Here is a 26,677-nt window from a genome sequence, read left to right as displayed (position 1 = left end):
TAACAAAAATTAACCTGAGTGCAATTCTCATTGTGACTAGAGGAATCTTTATGTGGGCTTTTTTCAATTAGATGCAAGTTAACCGTGCTCATATGGAGGTAGTAGGCATTTTTACTCCTAGAAACTGGTTTTTCAATCTGTGTATATGCAAATTAGCCAGAGAACATATGCAGTTTACAGGCAAAAAATGCTGTTGGTGGTTGGTAGAATGCATTTTCTGTGGATGGAATATAATCTACTGTAGACAGCAGGTGGAGTAGAGTATAGTGCCCTTCCATGATGAGTCCATAGACCCCTTTTATGTATTATAATAATTATGTTTATAAAATAAGCATTTTATTCTAGGAAATGATATTCAGTATTTAGATATCTCATTTTCTCCTTGTATATTAAGCCTAATAACTTGTCCTGACAAAAATTAGCTTGGGACAAAAATCAGGAACCTAATTGCTAGCCTTATTAGCTGAGTGATGTATGTTTACTCTTCATCCAACTGGCTGCAGGTTCAAATCCTGCTTTGGATGTATGTGATTATCTTGAGGTAGATAAAATAATTTTATTATCCAGTGATGAGATCACTGCCCTGCTTATTAGAGACCTGAAGTGGCTTGAAAAGTTCAATGTTTGGTCTCTAGAAGCAGGGTTTCCTGGATTATGAAAAAAATAAATACATAATACAAAAAAACAACAAAAAAACATATAATTTATTAAAATGGGAAAAAAAAATTTTTCCCTCCATTTCAAATGTATAGCCTGCATAAATGTACTATAGATTTGTAAATAATCTTTCATGGGAGCCACATAAAAATAAATAAAAGTTTCCTAATAGGACACTGTATTCTATCTGCATAGCACATTATAGCTCTTGATTGTGTGGGTTCCTCTTTTTGATTTGCCTGTTATACCAAGAGAAACACATTACCACCTTTGACTGGGTAACTTATCTCCTTTGAAAAGTCCTGATAGTTTCTTTGCATCTGCGACCAGATTTGAACTTGTATTAACATCCAAAGGGCATTGACAAGCTACATATGCCCATCATGCTGGTTCAGTGATGTGATTACCAGTAATAATAATAATACTGTATTCTTATATACTCATCATTAATGAAAGTACAGCCTATTGCTGTGCTTTCATATTCAGACTGAATTATGTGGCTTTAAATAAATATTATTTATTTAAATAATATTTATTTAAATAAATAAATGTGTTTTTGTATGAATTGAAGAAACCTTGTGGCACAAGTATCTCTTAAAGAAAAGAGTACAGCCTATTGAGGGTAAAACATTTGCAGGAAACTAGCATAGTAAAAACCAGGACTACACTAATTTTCCCATAGAAGTATGTTTCTACAGGCATAATCCACTCAGCAATACAGTGGATTATGTCTGTAAGAAGGGTGGGGAGGGGGGAGTTCATCAGTGGGTTCCATTTCATATCCTAGAGACATCTAACCACATGATATGAAGAACACTAGAAGAAAGCCAATGCTAACGTTTTTAAAAATTTTAAAGAGAACAATTTTTTACTAATTTTTAATTATTGACAAAGAATAATCCTGTTCCTGTACTAAAGAAAATAATCTGAGAAATGTACATTGAAATTTTAAAATTATTACGGAAAATAAAAATTATTTTCTGTATATATTTCTTTATATATTCTATCATAAGAGGTGATGATTATTTGAGAGATTGACAAAACCATGCTTCCTGTGTGCAAAAATTAATGATGTTAGTGAGGCTCTTAGAGCGCAAAAGGGTTAAGTGAAAGAATTGACTATTTTGGCTGGAATGAATTATTTGAAAGGAGAAAAGTATCACATGAGGGAGGACATGAAATGATTATTGGAAGTAGCAAAAGAAAAGAATGAGAAAATTAAGATAGTGCGTCTGTTGCTGCAATATGACAGTAGAGCTGAGGAGGAACGCCACAATAGTGAAAGACGATGTGTAGGTTGTGCAGGAGGAATAATGTGGAGTTTGTGGTTGTTGTGTGGAGTGAGTTTGATGGGTGAAAGGACTTATACAAGAAGGATGGTTTGCATCTGAATGGATTTGGTGTTGAGAGTCTGGAAAAAGTGTTGAATGAAGTGAAAGTGGATGTGCAGAATCAAGGAAACTAGAACTTTTAGAAGAGGAAGCTGTTGAGTGGATATGCAGATATGCGAGAGACAGTTGAGTGTAATAAGGTGCATAAAACGCCTAAGTACCACTGGTAAGAAACAAGAATGGAATAGTTAATATAAAGCATCAGAATAGCAGTGAACCTAAGGGGTTTTAGCACTTTATATACACTAATGCCAGGAACATTCAAACAAGGGATGGGGGAGTTTTGGGCATTGGTTAGTTCATCCTGGCTAGAGGTTATTGGCATTAGTGAGACATGGCTGATAGAAGATGATATAGTTACTGGGATAGAATGTGAAGGGTATAGTGTGTTCAGGAAGGAGAAAGAAAAAAAAATAGAGTGAGGAGTATTATTGATGATAGTCTATGAACTGCAACCAAAGAGATTAGAAATTAAACTGCAGACCAGTGAAAACAGCACATTTGAGGCTATCTGATGTGAGATAGAGGCCAGCAGAACAAAATATACCATTAGATGCTCTATAGACCTGGGGATGGAAAAGGTGTTGGAAATAGTATGCATTGGCAAATAAGCTTATTGAGTGGGTAATTATTATGGGGGGATTTCAACTATGGGGAACATGGATTGGGAGGAGGAGGAGAGAACACATGGGAGGAAGGCAATGGAATTTATGCAGTTACTACAGAATGAGAGTGCTAGATCTAGTAATTGCATCAGAGGATTTGTCTTTAACCAATATGACCCTGTTGCTGCCTTTGGTGAGAATGATCAGTTAAGAAGTGGGTGGGGAGGGCTATATGTGGAATTACAGGGTTGGTAAGTATGACAAGTTTATGAGATTGCTTGGATCAGTGCCATAACATGTGAAACTACAAGGACTGGGTGTTGATTGCATACCTAGAATCAGGAGAGTAAAGCAAGTGGAAGTTGAATGAATATCATCATTAAGCTTGAGCTACAAAAAAAAAAAAAAAAAAAAATTGTAGGAGGAATATAAGGAGACAGGTGACCAGTAGGCACATGAGCAGTGCTCATGTGGGCCAGAAAGGTAACTCATGTGGTAAGAAAGACAAAAGCAAAGTATGAAGGAAATCAGCAGTGCAGGCAAAAGATAATCCCAAACAGTTCTTTTTATATTTTGCAAGTAAAAGGAAGAATATTTATGTGCAGAAGATTTATGATTTTAATGAATGTTGATGGCAGAGAGGTAACTGAATCATTTGAAATACTAAGGCACTTTGCAAGAGATATTGCAGTAACAAGAGAGGCAAAGACTTATATGGGAACTGAGGTAAATGACATGGAGGTGCATAGCATATTACAGAACCTTGATGTGAATACAGCTATGGAATTAGATGGTATACCAGCTCAAATTTTACGTAAAGGTGCTAGGGAATTGTTGGTTCCTTTGACCACATTGTTTAATCTAAGTCTTTGCTGTGGGTTAGTTTTAAGGGTGTGGAAAAAGGGGATAAAACAGTTCCATTGCATAAAGGAGGCTTCAAGGCTGATGTAGCAAATTACTGACTGATCAGCATATCAGAAGTTGTTGTCAAGGTGCTGGAGAAGTTGGTCATGAGCAAGATACAGGAACGCAGAGATGGAAATGGGATGCTGTATGGGGGCCAACATGGTTTTGTGAAGGGTAGGTCAGCAACTCACTCATGTTTTTTACACAGAACAGAAGATGCCTGTAACTAATGGTTTACAGTGTTACTGCTGGACTGTGCAAAGTCTTTGACAGAATACCACATGGAATTCCAATCAGTAAACTGCAGACATGGGAATGTATATAGGGTTGGTGAGGTGGATAAGAGGGTGGTTGATGGAGAGATATCAGAGAGTAGTTTATTCAGGAATAGAGTCCAAAAGATGCCTGTGACTAGTGGCATGCCACAGAGCTCTGTTCTTGGACTGCTACTGTTTAATTTGTATATTAATGATATAGGAAAGGAACTATTCAGGTGTTTGCCAATGATGCAAAACTGGGTAGAGTAATAGTTAATACAGATAAAATTTTGCAGGATGATTTGGATAGACTGGCAGTCTGGGAAGAGAAGAATGGATACCAGTTTAATGCGGCAAAGTGTAAGGTTATGCATTTTGGGGCGAAAAGATTACCAGCTGTTTACCGCATTGATGGAACTGTACTCTAGGAAATTGACAAAGCCGGAGATTTGGGAGTGTTGGTAGATAGGGAGTTGAAGTTTAAAATGCACATAGCAAAAAGCGGCTAAAGCAGCTTATCGGATTACTTGGTTACTAAATAATACTTGGACAAGCAGGTTATTATTCCTCTTTATTGCGCCTTGATAAGATCCCAACTTGACTACCACATGCAGATCTGATCACTTGGTAATTTCTTGATGATGAGGAAGAGGTAGAGAGGATCTAGAGCAGAGTAACTAGAATGGTAGCAGGTCTACAGAATGAACCTTACAAGAACAGGTTGAAGATTTGTTGGTTACAGAAATTGGTTGACAGTCAGAAAAGGGGTGATATGACTGAGACATACAAATTACTGAAGGTGTTTTTACAAGATTAATGCAGAGGAAATTTTTCAGAAAGGTCTTGTGGTGGAAGAACTAGGGGGCCATCCTTAACTAAGCAAGATTGTAGTTAGCAAGGATGCTAGAACTAGATTTTTTGCTTGGAGAATGGTGAATGAATGGAATAGGTTGCCAGAGTCTGTTGTGGATGCCATGACTGAATGATTTCAAAGCAAAGTATAATAGATACTACACAAATGTTGTATAGTGCTTGTTATGATGTTTAGGGCCTCCTTCAATGAGTCTAAGGACTCAATGCAATAGTCCATAATAATAATTAGTCTGATTAATCCTAACTTTGGTTTTTCCTTTATTCTCAAGAAGTGCATTTCCACAGTTTAGTTTTTATTCTCTCATCTTCACTTTCTTAGCACCTGAAGGTTCATTTTTTCCCAATAAAGTTTCAGTTAAGTTTTCTGTCCAGTTAACCTGTATTGTTAATATGCAGGTTATGCATCATTTCTTCCCTTACTGGCTTATCACTACTTTCAGATACCTGAAAGATTCTATTCCAAGATTTCATTTCAAATTCACATCATTTTCCACACCTACATCCTACTGGTAACCATAGTTTCTCATATAGATGTGTTGAAGGTTCTGTTCTGAGGATGCCAACAAAATAAGATTATCATTCAGTACATGTCAGAAAGTATTAATTGTAACATCTTAAATTGTTTGACTTGTTATTTACACACCCTAATAACATCATCTGACATGAACTAATATGGATTCAAGATCTCCTCTGTTTGTCCTTTAAAGAAAAATTAAAGATGATTATTAAACAATTTTCCTTTTTTCACAGAAAAATTCATATGTATTACCTGTACACTCTGCTGAGGAAGGGTGGGGGGATTAGATACAGTACATTTGGAAAGAATTCATATTAAAATCCCTTCAACCTTTTAATCTTTTTGTTTTGAGCATTGTATTTATTCATATTGATTTTAATATCAATATGAATTGTGAATTGTTTTAACACGTTGACTACCAACTATGAGAACTCATAGTTGGCTATCTGTTTACTTCAGCTGCAAGCTATCTCATACTGTATTGGTCATGCTGAACATTGTTGTGAACTTTTCAATAATTCATTGCCAATGCAGATATACTAAATGGGAAGATTAGCATATGGAGTAACTAGAGTGAAATTTAACTAAATAATTTTTACAAGCAAATAAATAAGAAGCAATAAATACAAAAATTGCATTGGAGTTGTACTAACATGATTTTGGAGCTGGCTTGTTTGTACTGGTTCAAATTTTCTGGACCCATGGAGGAAATCAGTATCCATCTTATTAGAAGCAAATGTCACCAAGATCATACTATCAGCAGGCAGTTAACATAAGTTACCGTATATTATCGCGTATAATGCGAACTAGAAATTTTGTTTGAAAACTAGCCCTAAAATGCCATGTCCACGTATAATCTGTTAATCTTGTTCCATAACATTATAAATAATACAATATGAATTAACAAAATAAATATTTATTTAAAAACAAAATGTCAAAATACAAGATGAATTAACGAAAGAAATATTTATTTTAAAACAAAATGTCAAAATACAATACAAATTAACGAAAGAAATTTTTATTTTAAAACAAAATGTCAAAATCCTTTAAATTCTTCATCTTTTGAGTCGTCAAACATTTCATTTATAAATTCATCTGTAGGGATTGCGTCATCAGTGTAGCAGTTGTCGTCATCGTTTTCATGCTCTCCAATTTGTTGTGCATCATCCTCGCTTTCGTATATGATGTGATCTTCGGATCCGTCCATTGAATTACTTATTCCACATTTAAGAAATGAGAGTTGAATCATTTCAGATGGTATCGAATCCCATGCTTCTTTAACCCAGCTGGTGACTAGGGTGATCTCAGGCTTCTGAAAATTCCCACCCTTTGTCATCTTCACCAAACCAGATGACATCCATTCTCTCCATTTTTCACATAAGTGATCTTTAAATGGCTTATTCAAGCTGACATCAAGCGGCTGCAAAACGGAAGTTAGACCACCCGGTATAACTGCTAGGTCTGTACGTAGCTCACGTGCTTTCTCTTTGCTTGCATCTGTTAAATGCGCCTGGAACATATCCTAGACTAACATGCTTTGTTGACGTAACAAGCTACCTGGACGTATGTTCCATACTTGATCCAGCCACAATTGTACACCTTCTTCATCCATCCAACCTTTCTGATTGGCGCAAACAATTACACCTGGTGGAAATTTCATATGCTTCAGAATTTTCTTCCTTTTAAATATCACTGTTGGCTTTAATTTGGTTCCATCTGCCATGCATGCTTGAACAACGGTAAAATGCGTTTTTTCATGTCCCGTTGTTTTTATGAAGACACCCTTTTCACCAACTGAGTTTACTGTTAGATTCCCAGGCATATCAAAGTACATGGGCGTCTCATCCATATTGCCAATTTGGGAAAGTTCATATCCGTGACACTTCTGTAATTTTATGATAAATTTATGGAAGGACTGCACTTTTTCTTCAAGCTGCTTTGGTAACTTCTGTGCAATTTTTGTTCGGTGTCGTAATGTTAATGCTTTGCATTCCATAAATCTGTTGCACCACCCAAGTAAAGCAAGAAAAGATGAAATACCTGGTGTGTCCTTGAATTTACCATTCTTGAGTTGTAGAGCTGGAAAACAAATAGCATTTCTTGTTACTATAATGCCATCTTGTCGTTGCGTCAAAATTCATTCATTTAGCTCTTCTTCGAGTTCTGGAAAGGATGCTACATCTCCACGACGGGCACGTTTCGTTTTGGGGATTTTTTCAAGACTGTCTTATGGCTTACGCCAAAGTCTAATATTACTGTCTGCTACACCAAATTCTCTCATAGCAACACTGTTATTATGTTCTTCTGCAAACTGCATGATACGCAATTTAAATCCTGCTTCAAAAGATGAATGTTTACGTTTCTGTTGGCTCATTTTCAGGCTAGGTTTGTTTAACAAATAATATTTAAAATGAACTGTGGTTAAACTGATATACCTAACTGTGCTCTATCATTCAGCGACAGAGAGCGCATGCACAGATACGATGCTTGGTTGCCAAATGCGAGTGGGTCAAGTAGATTTGGTTGCATAGGCATTAGGTAGTATATATTGTGTGTGCAAGTCTAATAAGATGTTATATTTTTTAGGATCCGCATATAATACGAACCACTAACTTTAAGTAGTGTTTTTTACCATAAATTTTTCGCATTATACGCGATAATATACAGTACTTATTTTTTTGTAGACAAACCAAAATGAAAGGAAAATACTAAGAACGTTTTGGCAGTGTTGGCAAGTTGATAACTGGCTTATAGTAGTTAGCATAGGGATGTTAATGCAATATCATCATCATCATCAAATTCCTGCCATGTACCCTCAAGGGGTGTACAGGATATGATAGTACTATATGAAAAAAAATTACATCATTACTAACTTCCTATCTACAATTTTCCTCCAAATCAGTCTGTTACTTGTCAAGACTCCAACATTATCAGATCTTATATTTCTATCGTCTAAAGCACTTTGTACCGTATCAATCCACCTATATCTTGGTCTTCCTCTGGGTCGTTTTGCTGCCAACCTGGCAGAGAACACTTGTTTTGCTAATCTTTCTTCGCCCATTATGTTTAAGTGACCATACCACCTGAGATTAGCTCGGCTAACACATTCCTGGATGCTGACATTGTCAAGTTCTTTCCTAATATCCTCGTTTTTAATATGATATTGCCATTGATACCATCTGTTCACGCCTATAATCTTTCTCAGGACTCTCATATCTGTGGTCTCTAGTCTTTGGTCAAGTATTTTTTTTGGTCAAGAGCACAAGCTGACTTATTTGACAGGAACTTTTGATATGCTTTCTTCTTTTCCTTCACTGCCTCTTTAACTTCCTGTGTCCACCAGGGAGTTCTCATTTTTTTATCCTTGTAGATAACCTCACCACATGCCTCTCTGGCAGAATCAATCAATGTTTTCTTCAGAGTTTGCCTCTGAATCTTCAAGGTTTGATTCCTGTTCTCAAACTGTTTCATTTTTTCTTCAATAATCTTTGTGTATTTTAGTCTACAGTTCACATCTGAGAGCTGCTCAACTTTTATTCGCTTTAAAACTTTCTTACATGTTATTTTTTTCAATATGAAATTCAATTTTATCCTGCTCAAGACTAAATAATGATCGCTTCCAATTTCAAATCCTCTGTACACTCAGGTGTCCTGCACCAGGGAGAAAACATCACTATCAACAATAACATAGTCAATGAGACTTTTCTTATTTCTAGCCTTTTCTCTCCATGTGAATTTGTGCACATTTTTATGTTGGAACATGGTGTTAGTAATAACCAGGCCATATCCTGAGCAGAAATCCAACAGATATTTGCCATTATTATTAGCTTTGCTCTTTTCTCCAAATTTTCCCAAAATATTTTTGTATGTCTTACAATCATTTCCTACTCTGCTATTTAGATCTCCAACAAGGACCAACTTTTCCTTTTTCATTGTGTCAGTTGCTTTTTCTAAAGCATCAAAAAATTCCTCCACTTCTACCTTAGTAGAACCTTCTGTGGGACCATAGACACAAATAAGTCTCATTGTCCAGTTCCCCATTCTCATATTTGCCCACATTACTCTACTTGAGACTGACTGCCATTCAAGAAGATTAGCCTCGTATTTTGTGTTGAATACTATGGCTACTCCTTCTTTTCCTTGATTGTCATTGCCTGAATATAACATTTTGTATTTATTGCTCAGAAAGATCTCACCAGTTTTGGTCTTTTTTGTTTCAGTCACCCCTATTATGTCGATCTGGTACTTATCTAATTCCTCAGCTAGCTCCATTTCTTTGCCATTCAGGCTTCTTACATTGATAGTACTGATCTTTAACTCTGGTGATTTTGAGTTGGGGTTTGTTTTCAGATTTGTTCCAGTAGCTGACTTTTCACTGTTCACCCTGGTTCTCTGGCAAAAACAACGGGGGCCTTGTTTAACCGAGCGATACCCCAGCCTGCATGAATTTTTGTCATGTTGTACCATCATTTTTTATTTTGGTTTAACCAATAAGAATACAATTTGGTCGGCTAAATCCCAAATTGCCAGCCCATCCTCGTTCGTTCAGTATCCAAGTAGATACCCAACAGTGTGCACCACGAGAAGGTGAGGATTGAACATTAGGTCAGAAGCCCTGGTCGGTTCTCTGCATTCCTTTAAAGGCTATGTGGAGGTCTCCTCTCAATTATATAGCTTTGACCCTTAAGCACCCCGTTAATGCGATATTGGTATTATTAGTGAGCTAGCTGCTCCCCCTCTCTCTCTCTCACACACACAGGCCAAAAAATTTCAGCAAGTAATGTAACCACACAAGCTCCAAAAACATTTTTACTAAACAAGTTTGTAGATATTACAGTGACAAAGTGAAAAATATATCAGTTATATATTTTTGAAGAGAAAATACTAACAACCTATTGCATAGGCAGCAAGTTTACAAACTAGGCCAGTGGCAGTCAACGTGTTAAGCATATTTTTTTTAATTTATGTAAAATTGTCCTTAAAAAAAATACTGATTATAATAAATTAATGCACTGTATAATTATTTCTTTAAAAAAAATGCTTACTCATATATTATTGCAACTTATTTCAGTATTTACACCTTCTAGTGGATGACATATGTGGTAGAAAACCACCTAATTATGAAATGTTTTCTGATATATGGACAATGACAGAATGGTCAGATATGGGAAATGCGTGGAAAGCCTTCTTTAAACATGTCATTGGACAGGACATCAATAAAGATGAGGTCAGTATTATTTTAAGTTAAGAAATTAAGGTTTTTAACTATTCAGAAACTGAAAATGGTTTAGAATAGTTTAAGAAAACCATGATCAAGAAGATTTGGCCAAGAGTTTAATTGTTCCAAAAGAAAAGTCACAGTAAGCACACACACCCATTGTATTTAGCATTATATGAACAAATGGACGTACAATTTCATGTTACACATTATTTTATCCCTTCTGGAATCCTGTGTGAAGGAATATCCAGAACATGGTTGTCAGTCGAGACCTGTCATACAAATGATTACTGATCTAATTCTTGTGTTCAAAGCAAATTTTAACAGATCTACTCATCCAGAGGGCCAAACTGCAAACACAGGGAACATGATACACTCCAGGATGTGCAATAGGATGAAGTTGATCTGTAGGAGAACAAATGAAAGTATGTAGCTAATTGTGTTTGGCATGAAGATTATATTTGCAGAGCACTTTAGCTATCTTTTCAGATATACCTTAAACATAAGGGATGGGAATAGTTTTGTTGTGAACTTGTGTTAGTTCTAGGAAGAAGAGGGTGTGTGTGTGGGGGGGGGGGACATGGACATGCAGTACTTTACTTATTTTATAGAAGTTGTAAATTGGCTGAAAAGGTGCCTCAGTTAAGTTTTTATGGTTGTCATTTGAACAAATAACCTTGGCTCTAATAAAATTTTGATGATGCTATATTATTGGGATGGATGATGGTGTTGATTGCTTGATCTAAAAAAGTAAGTTTCCATATATGTAGGTTCTATGAACAGAGAACTGTAGTGAGCTGTTTGGTAGTCATGTCACTAGCTTGTCTAAGAAGGACAGTTAGTTTTGTTTTCTATGGTGAAGAATATTTTTGGATGCTATTTAAATACATCAGAAATGTATCTAGTCCACGAGACCATATAGCAGACGCATCATCTAAATAGTGTAGCCAAACTGTTGGCGTATGTGTAGCTGTGTTTGTTGAGTGCTTAGTTTTTCCAGAAATTCCATATAGAAATTGTTTAGCTAGGGGATCATAGCTGTGTCATCTAGCTTGTTTTGTATATTTTTTCTTTTCATGAAAAATAACTTGATTAAACAGTGATTCTGAATAATTCATACCAGAAGGGAAGTGTGGCTTTAATAAGGTCAAGGGTCTCTATTAAAGGCACACTGGTGAATAATGAAGTAATTTCAAAGCTAACCCATGGTGTCCAAATCATTTAGGTCAAGATTTTCCATTATGGTTTTACCATGTTCACACCAGGCAGCGTTTCACTTCATCTGGGAATCTGCTTTGATACTATATATCACGGGGTGGGGACAAGTTTCATAGACCTAAGAACCACATATGACGTTAATCGGATGTTTGTAATTCACAAAATATTTTCTAAGAGCTTTAATTATTAAAAACAAATAACATATATTCACATTATTAGGCTGTTAACTACTGCTCATAGAAAGCTTAGGTTGGGTCTTCATTTTTGCTGTTAATGCTTTAAAGTTTGGCTGATATGTTGTTAAAACAGTATGAAAAAGCTTGGTCAAGTGTTGTGTGTGTATTCATTAGGGCAGCACATGATGCTTTGACTTTACAAACTTCATACCGAGAAGAGTGTTTCACAGCATTCACTGTCATTTTAAACAATAAGGGGTTGTGTAACTTTCACTTCTAAAGCCAGAAAAGTAGCCAGTATTTCACCTTAGAAACTAATTTTTAAAACACTCTTACTTTGTCACAACACAAATGTCTGAGGGTAAATTGAGGTGTATGCTGGATATTAGTGAGTGGTGATTGGTGTTCATTACATTATGTTGTTGATGCCTGTAATGTAGAACAAAATGTCATATGCAATATATTTTATTGTCAACTGAAATTTTCTTTGTTTTTTATATTTTTTTATATTATGTGAAAAATGTATGCATTGTATTTTATTTATGTTATTGTGTGTATTTATATTTATATGTGTGAAAAATATTTTACAGGGTATCCACATTGGACCTCCCTAGTTTCAGTGTGTTACTACTACTTAAGTGTATGGACCATGGTGTCGAAAGTGTACAGATAAGGAACACTCACCAAGTTTTTGTAAAAAAAAAAATCAGTACACTTTCATGTGTGCATATACAATGTCAAGTCAATAGTCTATTTTTGACCAGGTTCTCTGAAGCATGTCAGGAGTGATGGAGGACACAGCAGCAGAAATGCAATGTTTCAGGTTCTCTAGGCTGTCCACTTTAGTTGCATAGACTGTGTCCTTCACATACCCCACTAATTTTTTTTCTTGTGGGGGTAAGATCTGGCGATTGTGGCAGCCAAGGAATCAGTCCTCCACGTCTGATCCACTGCTGAGGGAAGACCCTGTCAAGAGTTGCACGGATCTTCAAATGCCAGTGTGGCGAGGCACCTTCTTGTTGAAAGAGAATGTATGGTTGCAATTCTTTGAGTTGTGGAAAGATGAAATTTTCTAGCATGTCAAGGTAAATCATTCCGTCGATGTTGCTTGAATGGTGGAGCAGGGTATGTGCAGCACATGATACTTTCCTAACGGATTTTGTCGGGCTTCACAGAAATGTTTTGCGAATCCTCTCTACCTTCTCTTCCAATATTAGCTGCTTTCTTCCTCCTCCTCTTCCTCCATGTTGTTTCGAAATACTTCTTTTCATTAGGAAATTTTCTTTCCACAAACAGATACGCTTGGGGTTATGTGCTGCCGTTTTGTACACCTGATGGAACTTATGCTGCACTGCTTTGATTGATTTTAGCTCAGCTAACCACCATGCAACTTGTGCTTTCTCTGCCCTTGATACCATCTTTAAAACTATGACAGCCCTGTCCAGCAGCAGCACTACTGCATCGAAACGCAGGAAAAAATTTTGGATGAAACTTGTAGAGTGTCTCTGGAACTTTTGAACAAGCCAAACCTTGCATATTTCCACATTTTGATTTTTTACTATTTGAAACTAGGAAGGTCCACTGTGGACATCCTGTATATGTATCATGAATTTTTATCTTCTATGATAAACACAATAAAAACCAAAATTTGTTTAGAGCTGTAGTGAACAACCTCATAAGCCAGGATCTGGCTATTGCTTGTATATTATCACCCTTCTGCATTAGGTGGCACATTTTGACAAAGTTTTCCATGTGTAATATGTTAGTTGCAATTTTTTTGATAGAATTTTATTTGTAAGATTAGTATTTGAGAACTGTCTTAATGACAGAGAAAATCTCAAATGCCATTCAAACTCTGTTATTTATATATACATATACACACATTTTTGTTAGCATTTGAAAATTTGCTTTACATAAATGATTATATTTTTGCTCTCATTGTGATGGCATTATAAATAGGTGTTACCATGCATTTTCTGCAACTAAAAATTTGAAAGATGATGTTAGAATAATGCATTTAATTAGGTACTGTGTTTGGTTCTACAATAAAACTTTGTTTTACTTGCATGTGTGCAGTATAGTATCCATGGGAGATAGATGTTTTTCACAAGGTCATTTTCATCCCATTTTTCTCTAATTATGCTAATTGTTGCTAAATGTAGTACATGGACTGTAAATGTCTTTATACTGTATTTAGTGATACAGCAAAACTACTTGCTTTTCTACATCTGCAAGGGAGAGGGGGATGTTTTGCATTATGCAGGGAGATTTCATTCTATAGTAATATAGATTTTTAAAATGGTCAACATGTGTGAAAGAAATTGAAATTTAATATTAACTCCTATGTATTTTGCTAACATTAGGATTATTCAGGAAGAGTATAGAAGACTAGTTACAACACTCAAAATATGAATCAAAAGAATGAATTGCATATCAGGTGTATACTTCCTCGTGTCTCAGTTACAGCTGAGTGAAAAGGCATAGAACAAGGTACCAAGAGAAAAGCTGTTCAAAACACTACAATTATATGATGTAAACAGGGCATTACATTGAACAGAAGTCAATATTGGAGTTATATTGAAGGAAGTACAGTAAGATAGTTTGATGTAAAATGTAATGTGAGATAAGGGGTGTACTCCATCTATTTTTTCATAATCTGTATGAATGATACCATTAAAGAAAGTGGCATTAAGCCTAATATTAAACTGGAGATGTAAATCTTGGCTGTTTACTTTAAGCACATGATATTTTACTCTTAAATGAATCAAGTACATAACTGCAAGGTTCCTTAACTAAAACAAATAGCTGCTATGAAAAGTTTTGTATGAAAATGTGACAATGACTGTGAAAATAGTGAGGAACATTGAAATATCACCTGCATCCATGAATGGAAAACATTATAGCTATTTGGGCAAAGTTTGAAAATGGCAAATGAAATATGGAAGTAGACAACAGAATTAGCAAAGTCTGTATGTTAGGCAGTGAACTGAATAAACATATATGGAATAAGAGAGAAATTAGTCAGAACATTAAATTTAGTAGCTGTGCACAAGATAACTTTTACTTATGGATCCAAGACCTAGTTTAGAAATAAAACATCTACTAGAACTGTCATAAAACTGTCATAAAACAGACCACAAATATGACAGTTCCCAGAAAAATTAGGGGAATGAACAATAGAAGAATCATATTAAAAATGAAGATATTAGGAAGCAACTTGACATTGTTAGCATGCAGGAATGTGTAAGCAGAACTAATCTCAGGTGGTATGGTCACCTAATGAGAGAGAGAGAAAGAGGAAAAGTGAGAAAAAGTGTTTGATGTTTATACTGATGCAGGAAAAGCAGAGGCTAATAAAGATCTGTGTGGACCGATGCAGTAAGAAGTGTCTTAGAAGATCTGAATATAGGTTCTGACAGTATTGAATTTCTGACAAATAAGACTTGTTTGAAGGGAAATTATCGATAAGAAGTGAATAATGATGTAAATTTTTTGCATAGTGCTGTTATAATATCCTATATACACCCCTTATTGGTACATATCAAGAATTTGATAATTACTAGGTAATTCACTTTTTTTTTTTACCATGGGTAATGTTTCTGATACAGTAATACTAGCATATCAGAATAAGTTCAATTCTTGTCCAACTAAAGTAATTTTTTCTTAACTTTCTTTTCTGGCAGTTTCTGAGTTACTTGATATAGTTCGCCCACCACTTCTAGGTCCCTTCTTGGCTTTGTGCCAAGAATAGTCGATTCATACTGAAGGGGAGAAAGAAATGAAGGATGTACGAATTGGTCGCCAACATGCGAAATCACGTGCTTTCTTGTCTGTCGCTGTATACTAGTACTAGCTTGATTTTTGTTGTTCTCTTTTTGCATTATTTTTTTATTATTAATTTGTATATGATGGATCCAGTACAGTCAACAAGTTCTGTTGTTACATGTTTCAGTAGCTCTTGCAAAAGAATATTGAATAATGTGCTGACATTCTGCGCAAAAGAATCGTCAGAAGGCCGTCTTCTTGTTCCCCTTTCTCAAGTCATAAAACGTGCAAGTGCAATTGCGGGCGTATCGGGGTCGACTATTAAAAGAATTCGTAGGGAATCAAAAGGTGAAGGTAAGCCAAAATTTAAATCTCTTAAAAAAAAGCGCCAGAGAAAGAAAACCATCGAAACCGTAGCTTTGAATGATTTTGATGTAGACGTTATAAGAAGAACTATTCACGAATTTTACGTGGTCGAGAAAAGAGTGCCAACTGTTCCGAAATTGATTCCTGTGCTTAAAGAAAAAATTAATTTTTCTTGGAAAAGAGAAACTTTAAGGAAAATACTTCATGAAATCGGATTTTGTTTTAAAAAGTCCCAGAATAAAAGGAAACTTATCGTGGAGCGAAGTGACATTGTTTTATCTAGAACGCAGTATTTGAGAGCAATAAGACGTTTCAGGGAGGAGAAAAGACCGATTGTATATCTAGATGAAACTTGGATTGATAGTAATTTAACTTATGGAAAATGTTGGCAGTCTAAAGAAGAATGTGGAGTGCTACAAACCGGAAATGCCTCGCGGCGCATAATAATTTTGTGTGCGGGTGTAGAAATGGGTTTTTTAGCGAATTCAAACTTACTATACAAAGCCAATTCAACTATTGGAGATTACCATGGGAAAATGAATTCTACGATTTTCGAAAAGTTGGCAGAAGAAAAACTGATTCCAAACCTTCCTAAAAATGCTGTTGTTATAATTGATAACGCTTCATATCACTCTATTCGATTAAACAAAGTTCCAAATTGGTCTAATAAGAAGCAAGTTCTTATGGATTGGCTCTCTGCAAATAACATTTCTCATCCCCAGATATGCAAAAAATTGAATTGCTTAATTTGGTCAAAAGAAACTCGCCCACAACTAAACTATTTAAATTCGACACGATGCTCAAAGAGCATGGATTTCTAGCTTTGAGGCTACCACCATATCATTGCGATATTAATGCTATTGAGTATGTTTGGGCAGAAGTGAAAAGTTTCATTCGCCATCGCAACGTAACTGGGGATATTGACATGTCGAAACTTTTTAAGCTTTCAGAACAGGCGATTGAAAGTATTACAGTTCAAAAGTGGGGAAAATATTGCTCTCATGTCACCTCATTGGAAAATATATATTGGGATACAGACGGAATTATCGAAGAATTGTGCGAACCTTTGGTGATCAGTTTAAGTGAAAGTGATGGCGATTCGGACACCGATTCAGATGACTCTGAAGAGTAAAAGAATTTGACAATGGTATTTTTTCCAACATTTTTTTGCATGCTATTGAGAGTCACAACAACTCATAAATAATTAATCAGTTTAGGACATTAAAGTGCCTCAGTTCTCTCAACTGTAAGTTTGGAATATCTAAGTTCATTTGAAATAATTTCTGTTTTTCTGTATAATTCTTTTTATTTTATAGAAAACTTTCTTAAAAATAAACTTAGTTACATTTTTGTTTTATGCTATAGCTTTTTTAATTTTATTAACACTCTACGTACATTTTTCCAACTGTTATACAAGCAAAATAGTTACACTTTAAAAACAGCAATGTTCGTAAAAGAAAAGCTAAATTTTCCGACCTGTAATAATAAAAAACTCAGTTTGTTTATTATTACATCCCAGAGGACAGACTGATTACCCTATTATTGGAATGGATTCTCCTTTTTCTGACATGCGCAGAAGTGTCGAGGGACCTCAAATCGGTGGGCGAACTATACCTGGAAAAAGTAAGTATAATATATTGTGGCCTGGTCCACTTGGTTAGCCTAGTGGCTTTGAAGTTTGTAACCATATGCCTGGGGAAGGAGTGTCCTAGGTTCGATTCCCGTTGACAATGTGAGGAGCTTAAGGATCTTTCTCAGCCATAGCCAAGTTAGCTGGTCTTGGGCATGAACAACAGGGTTTTTTCCCACCAGTGTATCTGGTGTTTTTCATCCCGCAAGGAACGGGGGGGGGGGGGTGCATACGAATAAATAAATAAAATCATGGCCCTGAAATGGTATCTTCTGATTAATCAGTTTAGTTATATGTGGCTGAAGCATATTATGGTTACTTTTGTATTTTCATTTATGTTTGAGTGATAGAAATATCCTTTTTTGATCTGATTAATGACTGTAGGTGTATTAACCAGATCAGAACTAAGAGTTTTCTCTCAAGAAAGTTCAGGTTTTAACCCTGCATCTTGGAAAAAATTGGCTATAGATCTTACAGTGCTTCAGATACCAATTTAAGTGTTAGATTTATGACCACAGGATAGTTTCTGTCATCCTCTCCACCTTAAATTATCAAGTAGCTGAGAGAGCCCAGTTATTGGTGATGGCTAATGGTGGAGACCAGCTGTCTTCCAATTTTAAAAAGTTAGCGGTAAAAGAGGCATAAAATAAAGTAATGTAATATACTTATTTGGAAGGGAATAATCTCCTTTGTTTCTCAACCTTTTTATGTACAGAATATCTGATATATATAAAGAAGAAATTTTGCCTCTTTCTCTGCATGTTGTTTTATGAATTCAGAATCTGTTGAGGCCAAATACTTCTTGCCAGTATCTGATGTGAAAATTTTTAAATGACCATGCCCGTAAATTATTCTCTTATTTATTCTAAATATTTACCTCTTTCTTTTGATGAGTTTTACAGTATTTGTAAATGAAAAAATTTCTTTGTAGCTTCTTTCTCTGTACTTTATCAGATTTGTTATTTTGCAAAAATTTAAGGATTTAAGAACTTCTTGTATCCTTATAATCATTTAGATTATAAGAATATTTTTATTATATAGAATATTTATAGAATATAGAATAGAATATAGAATATTTGGTCGCCTCGGTTCCTTCTTGATGGGGAGGAGGTGGAGAGGATCCAGAGGTGAGTGACTAAGATGATAGCAGGTCTATGGAATGAACCATATGAGAACAGGTTGAAGATTTGTGGGTTGCAGAAACTGGTTGATAGGCAGAAAAGGGGAGATATGATTGAGACATTCAAATTGCTAAAGGGATTCTATAGGATTAATTCAGAGGATATTTTTGAGATCAGGACTGGTGGTGGGAGAACTAGGGGACACCTATGGAAGCTGGGCAAGAGTGTGGTTAGCAGGGGTGTTAGAGCTGGGTTCTTTACTTTTAGAGTGGTGAATGAGTGGAATGGGCTGCCAGAGTCTGTTGTGGGTGCTATGACAGTGAGCGAGTTCAAGGCAAGGTATGATAGATACTGTGAGAATGTTGAATAGTTGTGTGGACATGATGTTTAGGGCCTCCCTCGATGAGTCTAAGGACTCCCTGGAGTAGCCCGAAATAATAATAATAATAATATGTTACATATTTTATAAAATATTTATTTTATAACTTAGGTTTTTTTTAAGGTTTCCAAAATGCTCTCATCCTTACCACAGTCACATATCAAAGGAATACTTGACTGTCTGGAGCTTAGATCATGTGACTTAAAAACTGTTCTCCTGCAAGAGACTCATGCTATATCTTCAGGATATCTTAAGGATTTTGACTGGAAGTTAAAGGTAAAGCACTTGCAAAACTAATGTGATATACTTATTTGGAAGGGAATAATCTCCTTTGTTTCTCAACCTTTTTTTCCCCCCTTTTACATCACTTAATAATGAAGAAAAATTTCACACTCACTTGTATATACACACACACGTGCTATGAAAATGCACTTTTATGGAAAGTGCTGATTTCATGGTTTGAAGAAATGGATGACTGAACTCTGTGTTGCCAGCCTATTTTCTGTTTTTTTAATAATTTTATTTATTTTTTGTATCTTAATTTTTTTTACGTAATCTGGAAATCCTACTCTAGAAACCAAACATGGAACTCTCAAACTACTTCAGGTCTCAAATAAGTTGGGGATGGTGGTCTCACACTAGCTGGGAAGTTTGTCTTCCTTAAAAACCGTGACAAATATCCATGCCCATGCAAGATTCAAACCCATAGCCTGTTAGTTAGAGAGCAGATATGTTAACCATACAGCCAACCAGTTTGACCAGATCTTGTCTGCATCTTCCACCTCTGGATGTGTACCACAGAAAGATTTGGAGAAACTTATACAGTGTCACTCTTAACATTTCTAAGAATTCAGTTAGGTTTGACATAAACAACCTTGGCCAACTACCTTCTTATACCATCATTATGGCCATACACTGATATTACACAAGTTATGATCTCTATTCCTCTACTATCAATTACCTGCTTACCAACTTTCAAAATCTTTGTTGTTTATCTGATAATAATGTGCTATATACCTCTTCGTTTGATAAACCTTGCTGTGGTCAAACAGGCCAACTTCGAAGTTTACAGAAGCAATCCTATAAATCAGGCATGGGCAACCATTCCTAGTTTGGGGGCCAAATTATCATTCTGTCTCCGAGTCAAGGGCCAGACCAAATTATTAAATAAAATAAATTAATATTAAATGAATTAAAACAAGTTGCTACTTCATATTTCATTTATTTATAATATAATGCTTTGGTGTAAAGTTTTACATAAATTTTATAATATAATAAACGACATAATTTAATGTGAAGATTGGCCTTGTACTTCAACTGCAAGACTATCAATATTGACGTTAATATTACTTAAGGATAATTGCATAGAATTTTCAAGGTTTTTATTCGTTATTCTTGTCCAAATTTTTGATTTATTGTATTTCATCCTCGAAAAAAACTGTTCACACATATATGTACTGCCGAATAGACAAATGATTTTTCTTGAAAAGGCACGTATATTTTTCTTCCACCAAATAAAATTTATAAAAATCCGTCAAAGCAATGTTATTAAATTGTGCACCTGAAGCTCAATAAGTTCCATCTATAAGTTTTCTGGCACATTATTTACATCCGCATCCATCGGACGAGCAAATATAGCAAATGTGGAGTCTTTGTTTTTGAAGTCGGCAAACCTCGTATCAAATTGCTCTATTAGTGCCTTCAGTTCATCTCCATAACAATTATAAGGGATATTTTTATGAGTTGCTAGAGGAGGAAAATGATAACAATTTTTAGCTCTTATCTGACTTTCCAACAATCTTAGTTTATTACAAAAAGCTTTGACATGTCCATGCAGTTCATGAACCAATTGTCCTTGTTTTTGCAATTTAAGATTCAATTCGTTTAGGTATCCGGTGACATCTACAAGGAATGCTAAATCACACACCCACTCATCATCTTTTACTTGGTTAATTGTGTTTCCTTTTATATCCATAAAATCTGCAATGTCTTGTCTCAGATCATAAAATCGTTTTAACATTTTACCTTTACTCAACCACCTCACTTCACAATAATAAGACGCATCTTTATAATCCAAAAATAGGCCGATATTCTCAAAGTCTTTTTTCTTTTCAGGACATATTATACTTGCAACATCCAGCAGACATTCTTTGATAAATTCTCCTTCACCAAATGACTTAGAATGCTTAGCGATTTTTTCGCTTACCACAAAGCTGGATTTGACAATGCTGTGGTGCTGCATTCTTTGCTTGTTGAACATTTGCTGCAAGGTTTCCAAGTTCTTCTTCAACTTCTGTATTTCATCTTTTCGTAGTTGTCCATCAATTTTTGGGTGATCTGATCCGTATGTCTCGAAGTAAAGTGTCACTTCAAGTTGTTTTCTTTGTTGACGGATATGGATTCATTGCACAGCAAACATACAGGCAAACCTTTATTCAGAATAAAATAATAATCCTCCGTCCAGTTGTCTTGAAATTGATGATTCTCTGCATCTGCTTTTCTTTTTTTTTTTTTGCAATAACCTCTGACATTGTCTCAAATTTATAAGCGATATTCAGAACTATCAAACAAAACTGTCTTCTACACCGCAGGTACTGAACAGAACATAACATCAATGCAGGCACTGATCAAAGCACAACACCAATGCAAGTACCGAACTAACACGTTGTAACATGTTCACACACGCCGCTAGTCAAAGAGAAAGAGATCTTGGTTGGAGAAAACATAGTGTGTTTTGCGCAAGTCATATGACGTCAGCTTAATGTGAGTTAGTAGAACACACCATGTTTTCTCCCACCATGAATCAGACAAACTTCGCTGAAATAGATTAGGGCCGGATCAAAAGAAGTAGAGGGCCGGATCCGACCCGTAGGCCGGAGGTTGCCCATATGTGCTATAAATGCTGATCTCCATGTCTTTCTTCAGTAGCATGAGGACACTTAAGTCAGTCCTGAATTCTTTCTCAAAAAAAAAAAAAAAATCACTTTACCTTCCCTTATCTTTTGGTTATGTTCAGATCCTCAGACACAAACAGATTTTTTTTCTTGGACTGACACTTATTTCTAGGCACAGAATGCATCACATCTGTATCATCTCACTCCCCATTCAAGACAATAAGATGTTTCTTCTCACTGGTATAGTTGCCAACTCTGTATATAGTTGTCCTATCCTAGAGTACTAGTCTCACATTTGAGATGGTGTACTAAAAATCCATAATGCTATCCAGAGGAATGCATTCGATAACGCATCACCATTTCTGTGAATATTTCTGTTAATGCTGTTCCATAAACTGATATCCATCATTCCTCCACCTTTCTCTAAACCTATGGAAATATGAGTAATAGCTAGTCATCACAGTTTGCGGTATTAACTTCAACATTACCAAACCAGCGTTTTTTTCTTCCTCTTTTTTTCTCTACCTTTATTTTCTCAAACTAAAAGAATCTCGACGGGTTGTTTCTCTGTTTTCATTCTATCACTCTCTCCATATCATCACTAAAGTGCTATGTTTTCTGTAGTCCTTTGTGTGAAGTTGATAAAAGTTATTCAATCTCACATGCAGAAGATTTTATATTTATTCCATATGTGTGTAAAGCCAAGTAACCTGCTTCATATAAATATAATTAATGTTCTGATAGAGCAATTAATTATCTATTCATATTTGGCAGTTATGTGTTTTATGGCTGCTAGTTGTGTTTTTTGGCTGGTTTTGCATGTTTTTCAAGATGAAAAACTTGAATTTCCTGGAGGGTGCAGGAGAACTGTGTCTTCTCCATATGAGAATGCCCAACACACATTCGGTTGAAAATCATACTGCTAGACAGGATTTGAGCTCAGGTCTTTCTAACCAAAAGACATCATTATTAGCTGAGCTAGAGGCTCTTAATATATACACTAAATGATTACTTACTTTTAAATCATTTGAAATTATTATAGACAAACTCTATTTCATTTTCATACATCTTTATGAACATATGTTTATGTTATTCTGTTATGCCAAATGCTTTTGGACCTACTCATATCCCTTCATGACCTTTGTACTGAGAAAAATTGTCTATGACTATTAGCTTAAGTGGATGAGAATATTTTCTTTTGAGTAATTAGAATAATAAGAGAACCAGAGTCATTGTGTGCTTGCTTATTTCTAATATTGGAATTTGGAACCTCATATTTGAAAAGCTACTGTGATTTTCAAATATTTAACAACCTGTTTACTCGGTTTGAGAGCAGATGGTCCAAAATTTTTTGTCCTTTTATAAGTTTGTCCAAGGGAATACTCGTCCAGTTGGACATTTCGTCCAATCTCATTTTGTCCAGCCTTAATTTGCCCTATATATCACTATGTCCAACCTAGATTTTTCCTCAGTGAAAATGCAAGAGTGATTCTGAGCCACTTGTTTTAATTTGTATACAAATTTCTACAAGATATGTACATGAGCATTTAATTATAACAAATCAAATAAGGAAACAACAGAATTAATTCAGAAATTGATGTGAAATGATATGTGAAAATGAGATAATGGATTTTGAAATCTGTGGAGTTTGGAGAATTTAGTCTTCCTCGGCTGGGTTCACCTTCAAATGATAAGCGATTGACTGTGGGTATGAGTCGAGTCTGTTTTCAGCCTTGTACTGAGGATATTGCTGTACTAGGGAGAAAATGCGTTCTTGGTTATGTAGGTACCAGCTATTCACAGGAGCCCCGATGTTTCTTTGACCTCCAAGAAGGCGTGTTATATCTTGTTCGTTCTGCCTCTGTTCCTCTTTCAGGGAATCGATAAACCTCCAAAGTGATGGATGGTACACCACCATCAACTTTTAGAATTTGTTATGCCAACCTTCTACAGAATTGTTGGTTCTCTGTGTCCCATTGATGACCAAATCATGGACATTGTGAATCCACATGCTGTTATGTTGATTCACATAATTCACACGTCAATTCCATACCTTGAGTGGAAAACGAGGGTTTTCCGCCCTCAAGCTCGATGCCCTCTGATGTAAACACGTTCAACATACTCTATCATTCCTTCCAAGTCTTCTGAAACACTCTCTGCAATGTAGTCAAATACCTCAAGTACATTGTCAATTGGCACGAATGGCAAGCCGAACATCATTGATGCTTCTTCACATATAGGGCTTCCTGCAACTTTATACCTCTGTGACAGATCCAAAGCTACCATATGTCGCCAAAGGGCCTAAGAAAAATGAAATAGACAACACTTCATATTTGCATTAGGAAATATCTCCCGTGCAGCATTCATATTCGCCAGCTCGAAATCCATCATAACAGTATGTGGATTCACAATGATTCCTGCTTGTTTTGCAGTGTTGACAACATGCTGGTATATTGACTGATATGTAGTCTCAGTTTTTGAAGGAGTTAGAGTGTACACCAGAGGCATGACATGCTCTCAAAATATTTCATGCATAGTAAACAACTGAGCAAATTGTGAGGGTGCAGTTTTAAATGTGCCATAATGTCACTCGCTCCAAGTAATCTTAGGTTCTCCATTGTGGCAAAAACAAGAAGACGATCCTCGTCCTGTACACCAGAATCATAAAAAAGAAATCTATCATGATTTAACAGTACTTGATATTCTTCCGGTATTTCAACACCAACCAAACTTGCGAGAGTACGAGGCTTCGCAGTGTTCTGCCATCTATTGACTTGCCTCTGTAAACTGTTCCTCTCCGGCAACATAAGTAATTCTTCATCTTGCTGAACTTGTCCTATAACCATACGCATAACGTGTGAGGGTGGACCATGCATATTGTCTTGCACCCTTCTCTTTAGATTATTTTTAACTTTCCTAACCTCTCCGTCCATGCCTGATTCATGTTGGTGATCGTCCTTACCGTCTTTGTACACCATGATGTTGTCTAAACTGGTAGTTGTGATGCATATAGCATTGCAACTGTCACGAACCTCCCATCACCAATACCATTTGGTCTTATTCTTGTAAGAGTGAAAATGATGACAATAATTTTGTAGATAAAGCATTAGTTTACCCCTGTCACTCATCATGATTTCCACCATATTCAGCACTGCCAAATTTTAAGGACAAATTACAAAAAAATGTTAACGTCAACTGACTATTATTAATGATCACAAGTTACTTATAACTCTTTGGACTAATATGAAGAATTGGACGAATAAGAGGGATGAAATAGGATTGGACAAATAACCTCAAACCCAGGTGTTTTCAGGACATTTTGTCCAATTATTTTTAATTGGACAAAATAAGATTGGACGAAATGTCCTACTGGATGAGAAAAATAATGGATGAAATTGAGGAAATGGACGAGATTTTGATTGGAAAAACTGCCCTGAAACTGTTTACTCTGTTAGTCTTGAAAATACGTTGAAATATGACTTCAGCAAAAGACGAATCTTTTTTGGATTATTTTATGAAAAGGGAATTGACACTCAATTTTAAGTAATATTTTATGGTTTAATGGACTGAAGACAGCACATAGGAATGAATGAAATGATAGTTTTTGTAACCTCAGCATTTTGTTTCTATCACAGAACATCATTGGTGCTATAGTATAAAAAAAGCTATGTAAGTAATGTATGCATAGACAACAACTTATTGGAAACAGAATTAAAACTCTGAAGCCCTATAACGGATGGAATCTATGGGCACTAGTAGGAAGCCCTTGCGCAGGACTTAAGGATTGGTTTCCTATATCTGGAGTGTCTTGAACACAGTCATATTTATTGAAGTTAGGTTGGTTTTTAAGATCAGCTGTTTATTCCATGAAGAAAGTCCTGTTTGTACTTGCTCTGATTATCATAACTGTTTTCTTATTCTGACATTCAATTGAAAATCCAAACAGAAGGCACTGCTGTGGGTATATCTTCCACCTCTCCTTGTTAATTTCTGCACGAAACATTTTGAAAAGCATGCCCTTGACACAGCTGCTCTTGAATCTTCTATCTCATTGATGTGTATCTTATTTGGCTACATGGCTGAAACACATTCCTCCTCCACCTTAAGTCAATATTCTAGAATCTAATTCACTATAGAAAGAAAATAACAATAATCTTGCTTTTCTAGGCAGCATGTTCATAACACTTCTTGACACATGCGTTCCCATTATTCCCCCACCTCACAACAATATGGTATTATAAGGACTCTAGTTAACAGAGTCATCAGTCTCTGTTTTAATCAAACATTTCTTATTACTGAAATTTACATATATGCTGATCCTTCTTATCTAATGACTTCAATTCTGCAATCAAATTTACAAAAATACTTAATCCTCCCTACATCCCAAAACCATTGCATCATGTTGATTACAGGAATGCTATTACTACTGCTCCCTATATCTGGGACATCTCAGAAAAAATGGAACTTTAAAGAAACATCATCATTTTATTATTATTAAGAGAGAGACCTCCAGGGAGTCAGGGACTCATCGAGGGAGGCCACATACTACATACACCAGCTATCATACTTATTCTTGAATTCATTTACACTGCTTGCGCTCACAACCTCCAATGGCAGTCGATTCCGATCTTGCACCCCCCCTATGAGAGAAAAATCTAGACCTCACCCCTTCTTAGTGGCATTCATTCTCAGCTTCCAATGATG

At 35.7% G+C, this 26,677-nt stretch overlaps 1 protein-coding gene across 1 annotated transcript in view; it reads left to right on the top strand.

Moving 5' to 3' along the window:
- LOC150104746 (COMM domain-containing protein 8-like) overlaps positions 1-26,677 on the top strand; it is a 52,809-nt gene that overhangs the window by 1,664 nt on the left and 24,468 nt on the right. Inside the window, exons 2-3 of the mRNA XM_090395621.1 lie at positions 10,278-10,433; positions 19,191-19,355. Coding sequence (XP_090251747.1) covers positions 10,278-10,433; positions 19,191-19,355 — 321 coding nt within the window. The remainder of the gene's footprint in view (positions 1-10,277; positions 10,434-19,190; positions 19,356-26,677) is intronic.

Source organism: Typopeltis vanoorti, chromosome 7, assembly GCF_054136105.1.
Source record: "Typopeltis vanoorti isolate ZY-2024b chromosome 7, IOZ_Tvanoo_1.0, whole genome shotgun sequence".
Classification (NCBI taxonomy): domain Eukaryota; kingdom Metazoa; phylum Arthropoda; class Arachnida; order Uropygi; family Thelyphonidae; genus Typopeltis; species Typopeltis vanoorti.
This window is presented reverse-complemented; position numbering and strand designations above follow the sequence as displayed.